The sequence below is a fragment of the Pseudoliparis swirei genome, chromosome 10 (assembly GCF_029220125.1).
Source record: "Pseudoliparis swirei isolate HS2019 ecotype Mariana Trench chromosome 10, NWPU_hadal_v1, whole genome shotgun sequence".
Classification (NCBI taxonomy): Eukaryota; Metazoa; Chordata; class Actinopteri; order Perciformes; family Liparidae; genus Pseudoliparis; species Pseudoliparis swirei.
The window spans coordinates 14559268-14582437 of NC_079397.1; the positions used below are offsets into that span (position 1 = coordinate 14559268).

Genomic DNA, 23170 nt, shown 5'->3' on the forward strand with positions numbered 1-23170 from the left:
ATTAGAGACATTCATAAGCCCGTTTGTTTTAATGAGCTGAAGGCTCCAGAGAAACATCGACTGAGCATTCTCAGCTAAACACGCCTCTGAGTGTTAGTGTATACCTGCACTCACTAATCCCACTTACATACACTATACTGTGGTGGAAAGCTTTCACACAGCAGCACCATGATAGTAAATCCTCCTTCAGTTCATTTGGCCTTCTTATAATCTCATCTCCAGCCTGCTGCGTGGTGAGACACCTCACATCATATAATCCTGTACAGGGACCACGTCGAGAAATAAAAGTCCGCCAGAGCCCATTCATGGATGGCAGTAAAAATGATCAAACTCCATAAAACGAGTACATAATGGCAACAACTGCAAATATATTTCCGTGTGTGTGTGTGTGTGACTGAGCGGGTTTTGAAAGAACACAGACCGTGCGTTAAGCTCGTGTTTTTTCATGCGTTTGAGTCAGAGGAATGTAATTATAACCAGAAGTGTTTATTTCTAATTCTGCACTCATTGGTGACTGACTGCCAATTACGTCTCACTGCTGATACGCGCATGAGGAATGCTGAGAGGGAGAAGCTCGGTCAGAACCACAGCATGTGGGATCACAGCCAAAACATGTCTGTAGAGTATTAATACAGTCGGTGAGAACGCAGATCAATGAGCAGCAAGGTGCCAACATGCCATGTGTGATGTGTACAGCATGTGTGACTTCTTGCTTATCGAAAAACAACTACTGTATACAATAAATCCATCATCTAGAGCAGGGGCGTCAAACTCCTGCTCACCGTGGGCCTCTTCAGCATCATGGCCGTCTCTTAAAGGGCCGGTGTAACTGAAACATAAATGTATAAACTACTCCCGAGCATATTGTTAAATAACTCTCTTTGTATTTGGTTATTGTTTATTTGAGTGTAGAACTATGGTACGTAAGAACATTTCTCTAATATTATAACATAAATACATTTGATTTGAAACCTGCTAAATGTAAGCACAGGATATTTTTCTTAAATTTCTTTAAGAAAAGGTGATCGTGTGTCTTTCAAGCCGTCAGGGGCCACATAAAATGACGTGGCGGGCCGCATTTGGCCCGCGGGCCTTGTGTTTGACACCTGTGATCTAGAGACTTCTCAGCCACCAAATCCACTAACCCAAAATCTAACGAAGGTACAAAGAACATGCATTTTCACTTTGAAGATCTCGATTTATGATGAAAATGTTTATGATATTACAAAATGATCAGAAAGAAAAGGGGACACTCACCACAAAGTAGTAGTACTTGGAGGACGTTGCCCTGAATTCTGGTCTGCACTCTCCACCCCCGACACACACCTGCACATTCCCCGTGTACTGGCTCTTCTCCGCTTTACCCATCTCACACACAATCCTGTCAACACACAGCCGCGTGATTGTGGGATATGTAAGAACAAAGAAAATATGGAAATGCATGTTCAGACACCTCCAAATGTACATGCCGCCCCAAAAAAAAGAAGCCTATTCAAAAACACTGCAGCAGTTCAACTTGCCAGCAAATGCTGAGCAGATTTTGTCAAAATAATGGACCGAAACCTGTTAAAACCAAACTGAAATAATGATTTATTCAGCAGCAACTTCACCTTCCGTGCAGTACTTGTGGAAGAAAAAAGGAAGAAGTCTCTCTCCTTTTACATATGACTTCAAATACAGCTACCTCTTCTGCTGAGTCAGCATTTGCTTACAAAGTGCTGGCACACAACTTACTCCCAGAGCAGAAGAAGCCCTGGCTGTGATGAGCCAACTTTAAACTAATTAAAAACTATTTGACAGACAGCCCTTGTGAAGAATTTAAATCAAGTCAAGTGAAATGTGACCTCCTGAACTTTCTAAAATGAGTATGGTAGTGTGTGTGCTTATGTGTGTGTCAAGTGAAATGTGTGCGAATATGAAATATGGGTTATTCCCTGTTGCAGTAGCTCCAGTAGATATATGTTTACATAAGGACCTTACACCGCATTTATTAAACGATAATTTTATTTTGGTCACGGGATTAAGCTAATTTGGCATTAGTTTACAGAGCATGTCGTCTTTATTTCTCGATCTCTTTTCACACACCTTCTTTCTTGCTGCCACACACACACACACACCCCTGAGGTGAGTAGTCTGACTGATTGTTTGGTCAGGCTGACTGATGGTGGTAACACAGGTAAACATAGTGTTGTGGTGTCTGTGTGTGGCTCGAGGGTCTTTCCCCCTGGAGGGCATGCTGTGCTCGGCTGTGGTCAAAGGGCCTTTAATGAGAATATGGCAAGTGAAGGGAGAACACTCCAAAATATAGTTTGACTTCTCCCTGTGGTTCCAGTGAAGCTCGACATGTTTTTATTCATATGTTCTGTATATTTTAGTGAATTACTGTCGAACAAAGCTCATTGCACTTATGGGTATATTTGCTATTAACTGCTGTTTTCAACTGGCTGCTGCTTCAATGGGACTTGGTTTGAAGTGCAACATTGAGACTAGCTGAGGATATTATTGTGCTGTGAATGTTCTATATTCAGTCATCGATATGTGACTTACTGTTCAGCAGGTATGTAGCCCTCGCGTATGGGGGTGCAGTCCACTTCGGCTACCTTCACATTGTCCTGAATCTCTATGAAATCCAGTCCCAGGTTCACACCACGAATAGTCACGAGTGTGCCGCCCTCCCTGGGACCCCGCAGAGGTGTGATCTGTTGAAAGTACAATCTGGATCAATTATTTTGTAGATGTTATGTTTGTTATATCGGGAAAAAAACACGCTTTGGTTAGTGGCACAAGGCATTCTGCTGACACAAAGAGGGTACAATTTAGTTTTAAAAAACCAAGTGTGAAAATGGTAGAAAAGTAAAGGTAGAATATAATTGGCCACTTGACTCTCGTTGTCTCTTGATCTATTTTATTTTGAATTTCTAAAAAACAAATTCGACAATAAAAAAATGAAATGTGTTTGATGTCAGAAAAATTGTACCAGCGTATTTAAAAGAGAATTGACAAAGTGACTTTTAGAAATGTCAAATGACATCAATACTGCCTTGAGCCGTACACTTTCTAAACTCCAAATGAATTGGAAAACATACAAAAAAGCTAACTATTAATATAATCTGTCTCCATTTGATATCTCCATTAGCTGCAATATGACTCTCGACCTCTTGTCCAAACCTCATAGAACACTATTTTTTTAAATAAAATTGTATTTGATCTGAAATTAGTGTGTCAAACAATTAGGAGATCCATGGCAGTGCACAGTAAATCCATGTTATAATGAACACTTTTAATAATATTGGAGTCAAAATGCTAACTTCCCTAACAATACTATTCTTTATCCCAAATGTGAGATAAAGGATAGTATTGTTCTACCAGTAAAGATGCAGTGTTCCTACATCTTAGTGTTTTGGTTCCAGTGCATGGACAAAGGCTCTTTGCAAAAGCAATACAAGCTGCTCGGTATAAAGGGAGAAACAGGTGAAAAGTGATAGCAGATCATTCAAAAGCAATGCTATCAAATGATTTCTTTGGGGCATATTGTTTTTTTATCACACGTTATGTAACTGATTGCAAAAAAACGGCCTGGTGTGAAGGGTGAGGCGACGGGTGCAGAAAAGAGACACTAGACGACAACACAACAACTCCAGTGACAGCGACGGGGTCGAGACTGAGGGGTCAAGGGATTGTCATTCCTCAATACTGTAGTCACTGAAAACCACGACAATATGTTATATGAGATGAACTTAAAACGTGGCGTTGGGTGACATCTTTGCGGTAATCACAGCGTCCTTCGATTTATCAGCAACATCTCTCGTTGTCGACGAGGTGGTTCCAACATCCATCAACTCTTTACTCACACAATTACTTTTTGGCCAGTGAGTGTGCATCCGGCCGGCCCAGATGGATGGATGCTAGAGACGGGCGGAGAATAGTCTGTTTCCATCTGTCTCTGTCAAATAAAAAACCCTCCATGTAGCAGGAAGCCTTTAATGGTGCTGTGTCACCCCCCCCTCCCTGAAAAAGAGTGACCGCCTGCGGTGTTTTTGTGTGGCTTTATCTCACGACTGGAAGCTCCTGCCTGTTGTGGTATGATAATTATTTTCGTCGCACTATTTTAATTTGCTTATTTCTCAAAGAAGTGAACTGATCCAAAGTCAACCAGCTGGGCTTGAAAGGGAACTAACCAATCGAATGACAGAGGCGAGCTCAAGCCGGGTCATGCACGACACCAGTCCTATGGCTGCCGTGTGGGAGATATCGTTATGGTATGCTTCAATGTCTCTGATTCATAAGGATCCCTGCTGATATCTTAATGAAAGAAAAGGGCCAACAGGGAACAGGGCGACAATACACGCAATTAAAAAGATTGCCAACAATGCACCGAGGCTCGCCGTTTATTCGCAAATATGGAGGCTGGAGAGGGACAGTGAGTGAAAGAGAAATAGTGAAGGAGGCGAAAGAAGCAAAAGAATGAAAGAGAGGGAGAGACGCAGTGAGGCGTTGATTAGATTTGTGACTTTGACAAGATAATTGACGGTTGGGCAGAGGCAAACACTTAATCACTTCTCTTGCTCTCTCCCGTCCTCTTTCCATCCCTCTGTTCGAGTTTTCCCTCTCATATTGTTGATGGGGGACGTCATTATAATGAAGCGTATTAGAATGCATTAGAGCCCTGGTCGTCGTGGAAAAGTCCTCACTCCTCACCCGCTGACAGTTTTTATGGGGGACGTGAGAAGGGTGCAATATGTCCCGGCTGCAGCCTCAGGGGTGGAGGGAGAAACGCAGTCTGTGGATCCATTGCTCGGGGTGAAGACACACAGGGGAGAGGAGCTGCACTTTATATCCAGACTCCTTTAATAAACCCCAAAAGCGACAACATACGTTTCACCATCTTCTCATCACAAGAGTTTTGCCTCGATGACATGATCGGTCGGGGTAGACGAGAAGGCGGTAAAGTCCCGTGTTTTGGAGACCGCTATGTCAGAGGTCTTCAGTGCCCAAAGGGGTCAGTCTTTTTTTATTCAGACATTATTCACACATTATTATTCACACATTTCATTTATTTACACGACACACATACACACACATTTCATTTTGCACACTGTCTATATTTAATATTTTTATATTTAATTTGTCATTAGTATTGTGTATTGTGTATGCATATATGTTATATATACATATATATTTTATTTTATATTTTACTTTGTATACTCCTATATCTTTCATCCCTGTTTTTTTATATTTTATTTTTTATTCTTGTGTGTTTAGTTTATTGGTGCTGCTACTGTGACGACAAATTTCCCCTTGGGGATTAATAAAGTATATATATATCTATCTATCTATTCAGTGTCTGATCATCCTTCTTTTTTTTTTTTATAAATAAAGAGAGCGTTCTTTTGAAACCCGTCAGGTTAAAGTGATCCGTAGAGATTCAAGATTACAACAAACAATGGGGTTCGCGGCGCTGCTTTCAGTAAATCAGAGGTCGGCCACTCATCTGGACGCTGGTCTGTGTCGGACGATGTCGAGAGAGGAGAGCGGACAGCCGAGAAGTCATTAACCTTCCCTTCCTGCATCCCTCGCCCCTCTCTCCGTCCAGACCTATCACTCCACAGGACACCAAAAGGGATTCCTCTCTCTGTCTTTTTTATCTACGCTTTGCTTCATCCCTCCGTCTCTAGTCAGTCTCCATCTGTTCATTGCGCAATGACGCAGAGGGGACCTTAATATCCATCACGGGGATACGCCGAGGCTGGAGGGGCATTCTTCCACTCCTTGGGCGTGATTCACGACTCTATTCTGGCTCCGTCGACCCATCCGTCACCACCATCTCTCTGCCTCCATCCAGGCATCTTTCCATCCGTCTTTTTCTTTGCATCCTCTTATCCTTCATCTGGCTGACCCCTGACCCTCCTGCCCTCTTACATGGCTCGCACAGGTCGAGTCCATTTGCCTCGCACAGTGTCTGTGGTGATCAGGAGAGTCAGGCGGGGGCTCGCCTGACTCTCTGTGCAGAGTTGATTGATAACGAGCGAGAACAAGGACGATTCGTCTCTTTCCAGGTCTTATATGGACGATCCTAGTTTTAACAACTCCTAGTTTTAAGGAAAAATGTCTTTTTTTAAAAGCCTCTTCTCAGGATTTATGTCGTGAATCTGGTAAATCATTATCAGAGATGCTGCATTTTAACCCTCCTGATGCCTTCGGGTCAATTTGACCCGATTCAATGTTTAACCCTCTCCTTACTTTATTTTATTTTTATTCATATTTTACCCTTGGGGATATATGACCCCAGTAAATTAAATTTCAGAAATTATTAGAATAGTTTTTTTTTTCCAAACTTTATGTTTGTTTGTTGACTACCGAAGAACACCCATTATTAACATTGAATATCAAATTGACCCGAAGGCAACAGGAGGGTTAAGAAGGTGCAAAACATATTATTCCCCACAAATGCAGAGTGTCAGACTGAATACCGACTCACACTTCTTCCATTGAGTTGAAATCTTACGAGCAGACACTGCACTGTTTTCCTCGGTCATTTGAATCTTACAAAAGAAAATGGCGATCGCCGTTTAGTTGTTATGGTGGTAGTTGGGAAGAGAGCTCCGGGACGGATGGCTGGTTAGGATGCTTCTTAGGAGACATCTAACATGGGCTCTGACGACAATAAATTAAATATGCTCCTATTAAGTGCACTGTAATCATGTCTGTGTGTGCTCCATGAGGTGAAAGGCATTAATGTTGGCATCGCTCAGCCTGGATGCTTTAGTGTGAAGTTTGTACTGAATGCATGGGCGTGTGTGCACTAATGCACCGGCGTCCCGGTGTGCGGCCCACCTGTGTGATCTTCGGGTGGGTGCACTTGCTGTTGATGCCGTTGTGCTCCAGCCACTGGTTCTCGGGGTGGGGGCAGTGCTGTTTGAGCGCGCAGCGGTTCTCCGCTTTGCACCAAACGCATCCGAACAGCGGGTCCGCCTTCAGACACAAACCACAGCTCCCACGCTGGGCGTCGCACTTGTACAGATGGACTGGGCGAGAGGGAGGAGAGAGGTAGAGGGAAGGAGAGGAAAGAAAACAAGGGGGGTGGGGATAAGGACAGAGGGGGAAAAGAGTGGATAACTCATGTGAATAACCTTTATACAAATCATTGCAGAACAGCAAATGCATGTACATTTATTGAGCCTCTAAAATGATTATAACACAAAATACACATGAACTCAAATGTGGGTCATTTACCCAAATCTCTCAATGTCCGTCTGCGGCAATTTCAATATGCAAACGGCAAAGTGAACACTTTGAGAGCAACGTTCGTCGATATCTTTGTCTCATTATTTCTCCATCTATCGTCTTCACCATTATTTATTCTCTCTGTCTCTGAGTTCGCTCCACTGTTGCTTCTTCACCGCTGCTCACTCACCACACATTTAACATACTATCTCCATGGCAACGGGCCAGCCATTTTTCTTATTAATTGCCATTAGATAAATGTGTGACCTGTCCATCAAATGTTGACCGAGGATCAGTTTTCTCCACAGGCGTATAACGGTGTGTGTGTGTGTGTGTGTGTGTGTGTGTGTGGGGGGGGGTCTCTCTCTCTCTGCATTTTTGATTTGGTATGGTATGGTATGGTATTCGGTTTATTGTCATTGACTAGAGTACAGGTACAAAAGTAACGAAATTGCAAGAAAGGGTGGATGAAAGATTACAGCATAACATGAGGGGAGAGAGGCGAGAAAAAAAAAAAACTGTTGCTCAAGGATATGTTTTGTATTTGATTCAGACGCACATACACACAGTGTCATAAAACACACAAATACCGAACACATTTTGCCTCACAGCACCGCGTCATGTCGGCATATCATCCATATGTTAACGATATGTTTCTAACGCCTGACTCTACTGCCTTGGGTCAACATTTGTTGTTTTCCTACAACCCCCAGCATGCTGCTGTTTCCCTGCCCCAGCGTGGATCACTGAGTGTGGCGCTGCTCATTGGTGGATCGCCAGTGGCCAAACTGGATCAAACGATGCAACAGAAGGCTGAAGTCTTACAAATTCAGCACTGAGCTGTCATTCCACATCCAGCATACTGTGGAGTAGATGGACAGTTGGACAGAAAGAAAACACAGGCAGCAAGATATATATATATATATATATATATATATATATATATATATATATTTATGTTCCCTATTTTATCTCTGTAAATCTAGTCTGCAATAATAATTTTGCATTGCTCATTATATTTATAATTCTATTATTATTTTTATTTTCATTTTCATTGTTTGTGAGAGGGGAAGCACATGTAGTTTAGAGAGTTGGGACGTGGAGTCTGGCAGTAAAGTGCAGGACAGACATGCAGACCAATGGAGAGAGAGACAGGAAGGAAAGTGTAAGGGAGGATGTGTTAAAGTTAACCACTCGACGCGGCAACATCAGGGGATGGATGCTGCACCTCGGAAAACCGCCCGCCTGTTGCCATGGAGACCGGCTCCAAGGGCAACAATGGGAAAGCAGCAGCTTTACTGTGTGTTTGTGTCTATGTGTGTGTGTGTGTGTGTGTGTATATATTTAAATGAGAGTTTATAAGAGACTGTGTCAACTGAATGTGTGCGGAAGCACTGTGAAAAAACTGATATGGATTCACAAGTGTGTGTGTGTGTGTGTGTGTGTGTGTGTGCGTGTGCATGCTCACCTTTGTTGTGGGCGGGGTTGTCGATGCTGAAATCTCCGTTCCAGATGACGGTCAGCTCCACGGGAAGACTGCTCATCTCCATCCCATCATAGAAATACTATTACCATGGCAACCAGAGAGGGAAAGAAGAAGAGACGGGGAAGAGAATATAAAAGAGAGAGAGAGAGAACATGTTGAGCTACTTTAAACTGTCTATCATCTCCAAGTCCAAAAGGCTCTGACGAAACAAGACTCCTTTGAATGTAAAACACATCATCAACAGGTGGCTGGAGAAACACGGCATTCCCAAACACAACATACACACCAGAGAGACGGGATTACTTCTCATTGGGTTCTGTAACACTCCGCAGCGTGGAGGGCGGGGGCTAGAATCATCATTTCCCACTAAATTACAGTTTCCTCCCAGAACGGCTCAATCAAAGTACAATATGCACAGCCGGTGATGAAGACAGACAGGAAGATGATATGTTATTATAGCAACAGATGATTAGCATCCAAAACCAGGATAAAGCCATTTCCATGCAGGCCTTGCATTGCTGTCGATGCATTATTCAGTCAGTGACGGGAGCATGATCGCAAGGAGAGGCTCTTGTCTCATCGACCCGTAGTCTAGCTACGAGATGAAAAATGTGTGTGTGTGTGTGTGTCTGTGTGTGATAGAGATTGAAAATATATTATGGCTACTTTTATGGGAAAACTTGATAGAAAATAGAAATGGGGCCTTTTTATAGAGATTGTGTTGGCCCGCGGTCGTTAATAATGATTATTGCGAAGCGGCAAGTAAAATACACGCACACACACACACACACTGATTCTCACCGATGTGTTTTGGCACTGCACCGAGGAGCTGTTGAAACGCAAGGCAGGGACTCTGTGCTCGTTTCCCTGGATGGTCAGCAGACACTCGTACCCCCTCTGTCCAGACTGGGGCTGGGGGAGGTTCTTCGCCCGCAGTGTGATGGGCTTCACCACGTTGACCGGCACCAGGACCCGATCTGCAGGCAGCAACTGGGGACACCCCTGTAAGAGAGACAACAACAAAGGGAGGGAGAGTGTGTTACTTTGGGTCTTGCTATCAGCTTTAATGGATGATTGCAATTTGATTCATTTTACGCGAGGAGATCCTGCAGTGTCGTCCGAGTGATTTTAGGAGTGCAGACGATGTTAATCTGTCCAATCGTGAAAGAGCACATGCTAAAATAAAATGACCTACACTACCGTTCAAAAGTTTGGGGTCACCCAGACAATTTCGTGTCTTCCATGAAAAATCACACTTTTATTTATCAAATGAATATAAAATGCAGTCAAGACATTGACAGATAGATAGATAGATATATACTTTATTAATCCCCAAGAAAAAATTTCAGTAGCAGCAGCACACAACACACAAAAAAAAAAACAAAACATAAAATATAAGAAGGGTTAGGTGATCTGTGAACTGTTGTAAGAGCCTCATAGCCGTCGAGCCCTGTTCTCCTGTATCTCTCCTTGTGGCAGCGGGCGTGAGGGAGAGAGTGAAAAAGTAGAAAGTGGTCCCTAGGTGGTCCGGGTGGAGTGGGGTGTGGTTCCAATATGGATACCAACACCTCTTTCCAGTCATTCCTCCCACCCCACTCCTCTCCACCACCTGCAGCAGGTGCTCCAGCCAGCCTTGTGAAGGAGCCAGCTTTCCAACCAGCTTTGTGGTCACTGGCGTGGTGCTGCCAATGCATGCTGCTCAAGTGCAGCACACTGTGCAGCACAGCTGGCGATCAGAATAACTCACGTTGAAGCCACGTTCTTTCTGCGATAAAGCTTTCTCAGGAAAAAGGCGACTCATTCCCTTCGCTTCCTTCTTGTACACAGTGTTGGTCGTCCAGTTCAGTCGGCTGTCGGCGTAGGTATGGTACCTTCCTCCCACCAGGACACACCCACTCTCCACTCCCACACCCAGGACACTCCACCTGGCTCTCGCCACCATCTCTCCTCTCTCTGCCACCACCATCTCTCGTCCGCAGGTGGTTCTCACTGCACACAGTCTCCCGCCGCTCCTCTTCTCCTCCATCTCCACCACCTAATACACCCTCCTCCAGCATCATCACCAGCAGAATCATCAGAGCACTTCAACTCAGAGTTGTTCGTGTTGCTGTGGACTGAGGTGAACTGGAGAGGAAGGAAGACAGGTCCTGTTGGGGGGAGAACACATCACTGACCACCCAACCAGACAGCACACTGACCCATTGTGGCAAACTGTGGTCTGCTGCTTGGTAGTCAGTGAGTAGGAGCAGTGGCACCGGCCACCGCTGGTCACAGCATCACCCACTGGTGGCTGGATGGTGGCAGTGGTGGTAAAGTCAAAAGAAGTGACTCTGGAGAAGTCAACAGGGACAGTCCAGAGACAGACACACAGTCATGGACACAGCCATGGCAGCAGGTAGATGATGGCGCCGATCACTCCCAACCACAGGGATGTGAGGTGTGCAGATGGTCCACCTCCTTTGATGATTTCACCTGGAGGTGGCCAGCCTCACCAGCCTCAGACGGTCCATCACATGGCGGTGGTTGTTCAGGTCGGGTCGTGTGGAGCAGCTGAGATGACAAGGCCAGGCGGGGGACAGGGCAGACTTCCCCTTCGGAGCCACAGGCTCCCTGCAGGAGGCTGAAGGGTTGAGGCGCTCGACATGGACCAGATCCTGGGCTGCGAGGTCTTAGGGACCCTGGGCTGATGCTGGGTCAGGTCCTTCAGGACTTTGGTGTGGTTCAGGAGCTGTCTTCACCTGGTCAGTCACAGAGAGAGGGGGAGGAGGTGAGAGAGGAGGGGGAGGAGGGGTGGAGAGCAGCAGCGGTGCAGGGGGGGAGAGGGAGGAGGGTGTGGTGGAGGTGGTGGTGGAGAGGGAGGGCGTGGAGGAGAACCCTACTGAAAAAACACAAAACCTCTCAGGGTCTCCCAGGAGCCCCTGGCTGTCCTCCCCTTCACCTGGAAGCAGTATCTCAGCTCCATGCTGGCCTCACTCCTTGTGTGTTTGTCTCTCCAGCTTTGGCTCAGCTTCCTCCCCCCCTCCCTTCAGCTCAGAGCTGTCTCCAGCTTTGAAAGCAGCTGGCTCATCAGGCTCTCCTCCATCCAGCTCTGCCTGCAGTCCAGTTTAGAAGGCCTTCAGGTCCCCCGGGTGTGGGAGTGTTGTTTGTGATGGAGGACACAGTCGTGATGAGGATGTGGGTGTGTTTGTGTGGGATGGTGGTAGTCATGGATGCAGTGATGGTGGGTCTGATGTCCTCCTGTCACAGTCCCACACAGACAGTCAGTCACGACGTCCTCAAGCCCAGTCCTAGACGTCGTTTGCCTCCCAGGACCACCTCCTCTCAGTCCTGGTCCTCACACCGCAGCCTTCACCTCCCAGAACATACCTGGTGTTAGCAGGTCCAGCGTCATGACCATCCCTGGGAGGGGGGAAGGGCAGTGGCGCTGTCAGTAATAAGTACAGCAGAAGTAGAGTTTTATTATTCCTTTAGTTGGGCCAGTCAGCAGTTGATGGAAGGGTGGATGGCTGCCAGGTCCAGTGTGGTGTTAGCCTGATGGTTGTGATTGTAGCACATGCAAAATAGCAGCTGATGAGCAGAGCAGAGCGAGTATTGAACTGGGATGGCGACAGCGCCTCTCAGGCAGCTGACTGCGGTCATACGACAACACAATGGCGGACGTGAAACGGTCGACGGCAATCCCGCGCAATGCATTCCCACGGCCACTTACCCTTCTTCCCGCGTAATAAGCGGCGCATCCAGGGCACCGGGCTACAGCAAGGCCGTTTCATCAACACGTTCAGCGGTCCCTAGCGATCTTCTTACAGCCTGCTCTATCGGCCCCCCCTCTTCCCCTGACACGTCTCAACCCGAGAAGCACCTCATCCAGATAGTCCAGCCTGACGCCCCCGCAGTTATCGGCCAGTCACCGTCAGCCTATCTCTCTCTGTTACCCGGCTCTCGGCTCCGCCCGTCTCATTCGCCTTTCTCCCGGCGCGTCCCCCGGGCCCGCTCTCTCGGCAGCGTACGTCCTCGCCTGCGTAGCGATCAGCTCCTTTGCAGGGTTCCCGGAAGGCACAGTCCTCGTTTGCGGCTCCGCACCACAACCACTCGACGCGAGCCCTTCAGCTACTGTGCTGCGAAGCTCACGTTATGGTCTCAGGCAGAAGCTACGAGTCAGAGTTATGTTAAGAAAGGTAAGAACTGAGACAAAAAGAAAAAAACAAACAAGAAAACAGAAAAAAGAACAAAACAAAGTGAAAAAAAAGTAAGGTAGAAGAACGAAAAAAAAAAAGAGATGACAAGGTTAGAAATAATGATTAATATTTGAAGTATTAATTTTGTTCTACAAACTTCAAGCTCAAAGGAAGGCCAGTTATAGCTTATATCACCAGCATAACTGTTTTCAGCTGTGCTAACGTAATTACACAAGGGTTTTCTAATCAGACATTAGTCTTCTAAGGCGATTAGCAAACACAATGTACCATTAGAACACTGGAGTGATAGTTGATGGAAATGGGCCTCTGTACACCTATGGAGATATGTCATTAGAAACCAGACACTTCCACCTAGAATAGTCATTTATCACATTAACAATGTATAGTGTGTATTTTTGATTAATGTTATCTTTATTGAAAAAACAGTGCTTTTCTTTGAAAAATAAAGACATTTCTAAGTGACCCCAAACTTTTGAACGGTAGTGTATATGTTGCAGAATTGTCTTTGTTTTTAGTTTCAGCACTGCTTAGTTCTATTGTTAGTGATGATACAGTAAAGAGAAGTTTCTATTGTTTTTTCTTTCTTGTTTTTACATTTGAACTCATATATTTTTGACATTACATTGATATAAACATGACAATGAAAAGGTTAATGTCTCATCTAGTCGGGGCCACTGAGGATGGTTGCTAATTGCACCAGGAATACTCCTACTACATAACTTGCGTATGGTGTACTGTATAGTCACAGAGCAATCAGCACTCTCATCATGTAGCAGACCGCCCAGCACTTCAGCAACATTAACTTAATTGAACGAAATAGCCTCTTCGGCATGCTCGGCTTTCTGCCTGTTTCAGTGCTTTTATTTGTTAGTTCCTGTTGGGTTGGGATCGGTCTCTTGGTGAGACGGTCCTCAGACCTGCTCACATTCAAGTTAAGAGCTAGCTGAGCTCAACAGGTACTCCCCCTTCATTATCGACAGGACGGGAGCATTAGTGACACCTTGAGACAGACACTTGAGATGAGCCCTCATTTATATGTTTGGGTCGTGGTGTTCATGTTTTAGTTAATTTCACCGAAGAATGAACGACAGAGAGAGGAGGAGACGAGTCGCTTGACAATCGGAGGTCTAAAATGAAGAGCCGATCACTTTAGGTGGAGCTGGCTATATACAGAGCACCTGTGACCTGCCTGAAAGATGAAGAGGGGAGGAAAGAGGAGGAGAACAGGGGAGGGGAAGAGATGGACAGGGAAGAGAAAAGGAGAGACGATCAGCGAAGTGACAAGCAGAAGTGAAAGGTGAGCATGGAGGTAGAGGAGGATAAAGATAGTAAATAGAGAACAGTGTTTCTCTAAACTGTGTCATGTTAACGCCGAGGAGCGGTGGAGAGAGAGAGAGAGAGAGGAAAAATGACAGAGGGGAACAACACGCGTACAGAGTGACTGAGCGTATGCGACAGGAGGAGCGTTAGCGTGTCAAAGAGGGTGAAAAGAAAGAGAGCAGATAAGGTGAGCCCCCGCGTGGATGGAGCTGTGGGGGGAGTGAAGCATGGCGCACGGGGAACTGGGTGATAACGCTTGTTTGAAGTTCATTAAAAGCCACTTGATTGGGTTAGGCTGAATGACTGACTGGATGGCTGAGTAGCGAGAGAGAGGGGAGCGCTCTGTGACACTATTCACAAAGTCATTATAGATAAATGACAAGCGGGGGGGGGGGGGGGGGGTTCAGCGGTGGATGGAAGAGGTGGTGCACGTGAGTTTGCTCTTCCCTCCAATTTCATTTCCCAAAGAACGAAAGGGTTGTGTTTGGAGTGTGAAAATAAGTGGGAGAGCAAAGCGAGATGCAATCCGTCGTTAATCGCTTCCAGTTCAGACACGTGAACAATAGGGACAATAAATGTGATCTGGTTGGTGGACATGAAGGCATGGGAAGCACTGGAGGATGACTTAATAATATTATTATTATTATTATTATTATTATTATTATTATTATTATATGACTTAAGCTGAATCTTGAGGACACAGATCTACAACGATAGGGGCATGTGGTGATGGGATTGTACACACACACACACCCACACACACACACACATCCACGCATGTACACAAATAATAAACTACAGCCTTGGAATGCCATGACAGTAAAAGATGAACAGCCACAGTCAGACAGCATCTCCTGCATCATTTGCCTTTACGACAATGTGTCATGGAGATGGAACACTTCTAGAAGATGATCCCAACAGCTGCTGTGTACAGTTGCACCAATTCATGAACACACCTTCCACTCACAACAGAGTGTTGTTATTGCTCCCACTACCCATCCATGTGCTGCAGACTCAGGTAAATATTGTTATATGGTGACACAAAAAACTATTTTCCCACAAACACAGGTTCATTCAAAAGCAATAACTAAAGCCATTTGCTTTGTAATTGTGAAGCCGGCTTCCCTCGGTAGTCGAGAACACAGTCAGTAAAAGCATTCAGTAAAATCGTTCTAAGTTTTGCGCCAGAAGAAATGGCCAAATATAACAGATGATTTAATTGCCTCAATAACAATGAAAAAGTCCAAATGTGGCAAGGAATCCACAAACAAGCAAGTGTGTACGCTGTTGCTACGGTGTCATGTCTCGTCGGTTATGTTAAGTTTTAGGTTTTAGTCCTGTTTTCCATGTCCGCTTTTATTTTGTAGTAACTGTCCTCTCTCGTTTCAGAAACTTTATTTCCTGCCCCGGTGTTTCCTCGTTAGTGTGATTGTCTGCTCCGCCCCTGATTGTGTCCACCTGTTCCCCATTTCCTCATGTATTTTAAGCCGGTGTCTACCTGTGTCTTGTGTCAGATCGTCTCATCTTGAAATCATATAATATATATATATATATGAAATATGAAATATGAAATAAGTAAATGTTGTTCATGATAGTGTAGTCTTTTGTCCTGGTTTGCAATTCCAGCATAGTTGTGATTTTGTTTGTACTTTGATCAAGTCTGTTTCCAGCATAGCTGTGATTTTCTGTTTTTCTAAACCCAATCTTAGTTTCCCGCTCAGCAGCAACTTTAAGTTGTACTTTGTTTCTTTGGAATTTTCGGGGACTTCCTATGTTCAAATAAACCCTTTTGATTGCCCTGAACTTTGGAGTCGTGCTCTGGGGTCCTGTTTTTGAGTCGTGACATACGGTGTGTTTTTTCTGCCACTTAGCTCAGATATTTCTATTTGCATGTGTACGTTCACATTCAGTCGCGACCATGTAACACGCTGTGATCGTTGCCAGTCGTCCCTGAGGCCAAGGGGGGCTTTCAGCGGTCCGAACAAACACACGCGTATCCTCGTTGGCTACTGATGCGGGCGGTGACGCTCGCTGTCGCCTGTTAAGATTCATGTTACATTTAAGTTGATCTAATGCCAGTGCATTTATTTCCGCTCCCCAACGACTAAAGTGCAATAAATAACAGGGGAGCGAATGCAAATCACAGATACAAGCACACAAACCACACACCACACAGACCCATACATGCACACATCTTCTTGCTGAATTTAAATGTATAAATCCATCAGGCGACGCACTGTTGAGTGTTGACTGCCCGTCTCCTTCAGATAGTCGAAAAGGACAAAAATCCGAACAACCTCGATACATTTAATCAAAACTCTCTGGATCGGTAGTTTACCTGAGTGAGAAAATGTTTTTTGTAATTGGGGTGAAACAACTCTTGAATATATATTTTTTCCTGGCAGAAGAACGAGAGAACAGTGGGAGGTGAGAGAGACAATAAAGTACAGTCTAAATGTGAAGCTGACTTACCGTTGCATTGAAAATGCGGAAGGTTATGTTTTGATCGCCGTGTATTTATTTATTTATTTATTTATTTGTATGCGTGTTACTCGCATAACACAAAAAGTATTAAACCGAATCGCATGAAATTTGGTGGAATGATTGGTTATTATCCGGGGACCATTTGATTCGATTTTGGGATCGATCGGGTCAAAGCTCAAGGTAAAGGTCATGAAAAGGTCAAAATCTTCTTGAATCGCATGAAATTTGGTGGGATGATTGGTTATTATCCGGGGACCATTTGATTACATTTTGAGACGCTACCGAGTGCCCATTCTAGTTTATCCCTGTGTTGATGTGGGTAGTGACAGCCCAATAGTCATGTAATCAAGGACTTGCACTAAAGCACTAGAAAGAGAAAAGTACCAGTCATAGCATGAGTCATCATAACCACATAACAAGCGCTGACTTCTGAAAACTAAGTAGGCGCCTCTCCTATACCGTAATTATCCTTCATTCTTCCTCTCTCCATTACTGACTCATTGTTTTCTCTGACCACATCCCTGTTTCTCTGTCGCGCTCATGTCTCATCCCTCCTTCGTTCACCGCTCTCAAAACCCGGCCCGTGTTGTTCGGCCTCCCTAACTCTCTGACCCTCCTCGTTTCTCTTATCAGCTCCTTCTCACCGATTCTCTCCCCTTTCCTTCCGGACTTCTTCTCTTCTCGGGGACCTACTTATATCTGATAATTAGAGGCTGGTGGGAGGTGTGAACGGTGGAGATAGGGAGAGTGACGAAGAGTGGGCAACGGAGTGGGAACAGTGAATGTAGAAGCCCTTGGCGTAGTTTTTCATACACTACACGTATACACACACACACACACACACACACACACACACACACCTTGTGGTTACCAAGAGCTCCTCTTGAGTGGCCTCTGTTTTATCATCTCCTTCAGAGCCTCGGGCAAAGACGCTCTCCCGCTCTCTGTTCATTCTCCCTCCTGTTTTGCTGATCCTCCCCTTGCTTCTATCCTTCCATGCAAGCTCCTCTTTTATGGAACCAGCTTCCAATTTCAGTCCGGGAGGCAGACACAGTCACCTAATTAAGAGTAGAGACTTAGACCTTCCTCTTTGACAGTAGTTAGTTAGGGGCTGAATCAGGTTGCCTGGTCCAGCCCCGCTGCTAATAGGCTAGGCTTATAGCTGCGCCGGGGCGTTTTTAGGACGCACTGATTACTCTCCTCTTTTTTCTTCTTTCATGAATTTTTTCATCTCTCTCAAATTACTACTCCTCTTTCTCCTCCCCTCCCTCCCTTTTTTCGTTTCCATGTCACATGGGGACGAGATACCTATGAGGCATCATATTCTCTATCTGATCTGATGGATCGAAATTCCTGCTCATGACCTGCCACTGTCACGACACCCCCCTCTCCTCCTCCTCCTCCCACTCCCCCTCTGATGGATGATGGAGGTCTCTATGATGGATATGCCCTACATATACTATTCATACCTCTGTCATATTCATTGAATGTATTTCAACTCTAAATCTGTCCTTCTTACATCTAACATCTGTATCTGTTCTGTCTCTCCCATCTCTCCCCTCTCTCCCCCCTCTCCTCTCTCCCTTTTCTTTTTTCCCTTTTTCCCTTTTTTTTTTTTTTGGATGTTTTTGTTTGGGTTTAGGGTTTTGTGTGTGTTTGGTTGCAGTGTGTAGATTGTACAGTTATTTGTAATAATTTGTATTTTGTGAAAAATAAAATTGAATTGAATTGAATTGAATAGTCATCTTAACCCCCCCCCCCCCAAACACATCTCCCTCTTCCCTGCCTGCCTCTCTGTCCTTGCTCTTAAAGCGAACTTGCAATGTATTACAACTTGGGGTTTTCTTATTAGTTTTGGCCATCATCACTATTGGTGATGATAACATTCTACTTGCTAAACTAATTGCTGAGGTCTGAAAACCAATCACAGTTAAGTTTTACCGGGCAACGCAGTCTTTATGTGATAGACCAGATCGTAAACAAAAAGATTACCTTTATTCTAACCACTTTACTTTCAGGTAAACGTCGGTATTAATCCCACCACGACACAGGAGTACATTCGCATGCCAGCACGGTGAGAACTTGCCTGGGTCCAGACCTTTTAATATGAATGAATGAGTTGAAAATTCTGTTTTTTTATTACAATATATTGACCTAACCTGGAGGTTTGTTTAAAACCTGTATGATCATTTGACGTCTAATTTTTCTAGATCCTAATGCCAATCTTAATGTCATACACGAGCACCTCTCGCGACCATTCCTGTCCAATATTGGCAACTCACAGCTCTTACTGCCTCTTTAATAACATGATGTTGCTCCTCTGATCCATACGTTCCTGGTGGAAAAGAAACTTTCCGGCATTGATCACCACAGCACACTTAACCCTTCTGTTACCTTTACATTTACTAACATATTTTACCCTCGGGGTCAATTTGACCCCAGCTATTAAAACCTCCAGAAAATTATTAGAATTAATATTGTTTCCCAAGTTTAAGTGTGAGGTACTTTATGTGTGTTTGTTGACTACCTAAACAGCCCTTTAAATATATAAAAAAGTTGATATTTCTTATATGTTTGACACAGTGAAAAACAGCCTGGGGTCAAATTGACCCCAAAGAACACCGACGTTAAACATTGAATGGGGTCAAATTGACCCTAAGGTAACAGGAGGGTTGCAAGGAGGTGCAAGAGGATAGCGATACAATTCAGTAACATTCATATTTTTGGTGTGTTTTGTATCTCTCTACCAGCTGAATATATTAATGAGAGACTTGGCAACAGCTTGGGCTACGAACATGCTGCGCTGCAGACTGAAGAAGAAGAAAGCCTGTGGTTTCCATCAGACAAAGAAAACAGGAAGCGTCCTCAGATTCAGTTGCTTAATATGTACATTTGTGATGGGGATTGCAGTTAGAAACAGTGATAAATATACCGGTAAAGAACTGTCTATTGTGTAAGCAAGCACGGCCTATGTATTCTATAAATGCAACGGTACCGGTGAGGAATAACCGTTTGCTATTTACTGTCTTCAGTGTGACCGAGTGAAGCCGCATGCATGGTCTTTGTCAGTGAGTGAGGCGCATCAGAAGGGATAAGTCCTTGAGATGTGTGGAGGGCAAACCGGGACGTGGCCTTGGTTAATGTGCCAATAGGCACGCGTCTGATCCGTGTGCCCATATCATTGCTGGCATGATTAAAAAGGCGCCCACTGTACGCCCAGGCATAGCTTTAACTCTGCCCTGCATACTAACAACAAGCTCAACCAGTCGGGAGATGTGCCTGGCCCCCATCATTTGCATAGTGTGAAGGGATTATTCAGATCACTGCCTGAAATCCTTTAATTGTAATAGTACACAAAACGTCATCCGCAGCCGAAAGAAGACATCACGATTCACGAGGCAAAGTTGACGTGTTGTCTATCGTGAAATTTGGGAACGATTCTATGGATAGCCGTGCGTGCGCCTGCATGTTCTAAAGCGTGTACGTGTGTTTAAGTCATTAACTCAAAACGGCACGCCAAAGAACTGGCAGCATATACATGACCTAGGATTTGAGGGGTTAATTAAAAGCAAATTAAAAGTCATTACGCCTGAAAAACACCCCGGAAAGGGATTTTATTAATGTGCTAACGCCAAATCCCCTTTAGCTTTATTGATGGTTTTCTATTAGTCAGCAACACAATAGGAGAGGATTCAAACATTATTATCCTCAGTCAATATTGACCACCAGCCCCTGAGTTAATTGAAAAAGTAAACCTGCAAAGACTGGGGCCTGACTAAGCAGAAGGTTCAAAAGGATAATGGGAATTGTGGAAAATGAAAATAATATCGTCTACGCAGGTTGAATGGCTCGGGGGGGGACGCGGGTGGAATAACACAATCGAGAGCAGACTGCTCATCAAAGGAGGCAATCTGGCGACGCTTGTCCCTGTCCGTCGAGCAGCGGCTGCCGAGCCACACACGAGCACGAGTGATCTTCATCATAGCTCACCTCAGGCCGGGATTAACAGGCCACTAACTCCCTGAAAACTGCCGTGAGTTGACGGAGTACAGGCAGGCCGAAACTGCATTGAGATAAACACACACACGCCGAAACGTACCCTCGTCCAGTCGGTGGCTTTTCCTCTCCAGCGACGTAATTACGGCGAGTTCTGCTGCGACGGGAATAGAACGGGCTGCCAATGCTATTGATAATTCACACAGACTAAGCTGTGGCGGGGAATAGGGATGGGCAGGAGGAAACGGCTCCGTTTTATTCGTTTCCCCTGCCCTTTGATGTGCAGTCAAGAGCGAAACATGCCAAGAGACTCATGCCAGATGGAAGCAGGACAGCCGAAAGGTGCCTCAATCCCTTTAACATAACTCTTTTTTTTCCATGTGAAACCTAGAAGGGTAGCCATTAGTGTCACATAGCCAACCCTTTTTCAATTTATTTCACCGTGTTTTATTACTTGGCTGGCGCAAATCCGAAGAGGCCGGCCGGAGCTGAGCAGCGTTAAACGCTGTGATGGGGATTCGTGGACATTGTCTTATTATAGGCTACAGTTCAGATGTCTTTGACCCTACAGGCAGAGAGGTGCTGATCGGGACGTCGGACCTCCTGACGGCAGCTCAATTCAATTCAATTAAATTCAATTCAGTTTATTTGTATCGCCCAATTTCACAAATTTCAAATTTGTCTCGGAGTGCTTTACAATCTGTACACATAGACATCCCTGACCTTTGACCTCACATCGGATCATAAAAAACTCCCAAATAACTCTTCAGGGGGAAAAAAGGGAAGAAACCTTCAGGAGAGCAACATTGGAGGATCCCTCTCCAGGATGGACAGAACAATAGATGTCATGTGACCAGAAGGACAGATTAGAGTTAAAATACATTCAATGAATATGACAGAGTGTATGAATAGTTGGTAGTCGGCATATTCCACGATGGAGACCTCCACGATCCATCAGGCAGATGGAGGTAAGCTCAAGGGTCCGTTGAGGGTGTGACTCACCGAGCAACAACTCTAGGGAGGTTAGGTTACTGAATAATTTGGGTTTTCCGTATATAAATAAAACAAATACACACTTTTATTTGGACTCACCTCAGGCTTTTTGACTCGGCCCTCCTGGAAGGAACATGTGCGAGGGTCGTGGGTACACTCATGCCTGTATTTGCACCAGTGGCACTGGTAAGGACTACCCACACATGACAGACATCTGAATGGAAAGCAGAGGGAAGACGTTGTTGTGAATTAGTATTGAACCGCAGCAAAAAACGCTAGAGAACAAAAGCTCAATGTGCCTACTTATTTATGGATAGAATACAATTTCCAACAGTTTAAGAATCAACGCCGGTTTTTAATCAATATGAAGGGATTAGTATTATGACAAGCCGTCTGCGAGAGAGAAGTACTCTAGAGAGCTACAAGTGAACAGAGACTTACGACTTGTGCACGCTGCAGTTGTAGAAAACAAAACTGGTGTTTGCGAAGGCCAGACCAGTCTCCTTGGACTTGAGATAGAGCTGCACAATCTGATGGTCACCTAGAGAAAAAAATAGATTATAGTTCAAATTAACGTTTGATGCTCAAAGGTAGAACCAGTGTTTTGCATTCAGTCATTAAAAAAAGAAGCGGAGAAAAAGAATGATAATAGAGGCAATACTCGCTTTTGTTTCAGAGGTCATGAAATACAACAAAATAGAAGAAGCAGTACAGAATTTAATGAATACATTTATATTAATATAAATAATTGCATTTCACTGCTACCTATCCAGCGAGCATCAGGCAGAGCCCCTGCATGCCTGCTAATCCTTTAATTCTTTTGTTCACACATCTTTTCTTTCACATTTTATTTCCCCATGAAGAAGAGACGAGTGCACTGCTTTGAGCCTGTTGCTGTGGTGAAGTCAGTGCTGTGAACCGAGTACAGAGGAAGCGGACAACGGTTTTGTTGGCTTAAGTTCCCCTATACCTGCAGCCTTATATGAGAAGTTTGTGCACAAGCATTTCCCCTGGGATGGAAAAAATATTCCCCCGGAAAAAAAGTCTCTCAGAGAGAGTCTTTGACAAGGGAAAGGGAGACGAAGATGAAACAGAGAGCGGGTGTGTTGGTATGTGTGCTGCGAGCTTACACCTCATGTGTATTTGGTGTGTCCTTTTGTCTGGCCCTAATGAAGAAGTTCATGTTTAATTCAACGGCACATCCGCACACATCTAAGTGCTCTCTCTCTCCACTGCCTATGTACGCCTCTCTCTCTCGCCCTCACTCCATCTCTACACACAGGTCTCCTCCGCTGCCTTCCGCACTGTGACTCTCTCTTCTCCCCCCGCGTCTCTTTCCCATCTCTCTAACAAAGAAGGAATCAGGCATCAATCACAGAAAAGCACCGCTGACAACGGATCCGTCCTAATTAGGCCACCTAAATGTTACCTTGAAACCCGCTAGCGCTATCTATCCCTCCCTCTGTCGCTT

The 23170-nt window shown here is 44.9% G+C and overlaps 1 protein-coding gene across 1 annotated transcript in view; it reads right to left on the reverse strand.

Annotated features, from left to right (window-relative positions):
- Positions 1 to 23170, reverse strand: part of plxna4 (plexin A4) — a 259674-nt gene that overhangs the window by 42532 nt on the left and 193972 nt on the right. The window contains exons 8-14 of the mRNA XM_056424726.1: positions 22141 to 22240; positions 21799 to 21913; positions 9512 to 9712; positions 8693 to 8789; positions 6835 to 7025; positions 2548 to 2699; positions 1258 to 1381 (exon numbers count right to left, since the gene is read on the reverse strand). Coding sequence (XP_056280701.1) covers positions 1258 to 1381; positions 2548 to 2699; positions 6835 to 7025; positions 8693 to 8789; positions 9512 to 9712; positions 21799 to 21913; positions 22141 to 22240 — 980 coding nt within the window. The remainder of the gene's footprint in view (positions 1 to 1257; positions 1382 to 2547; positions 2700 to 6834; positions 7026 to 8692; positions 8790 to 9511; positions 9713 to 21798; positions 21914 to 22140; positions 22241 to 23170) is intronic.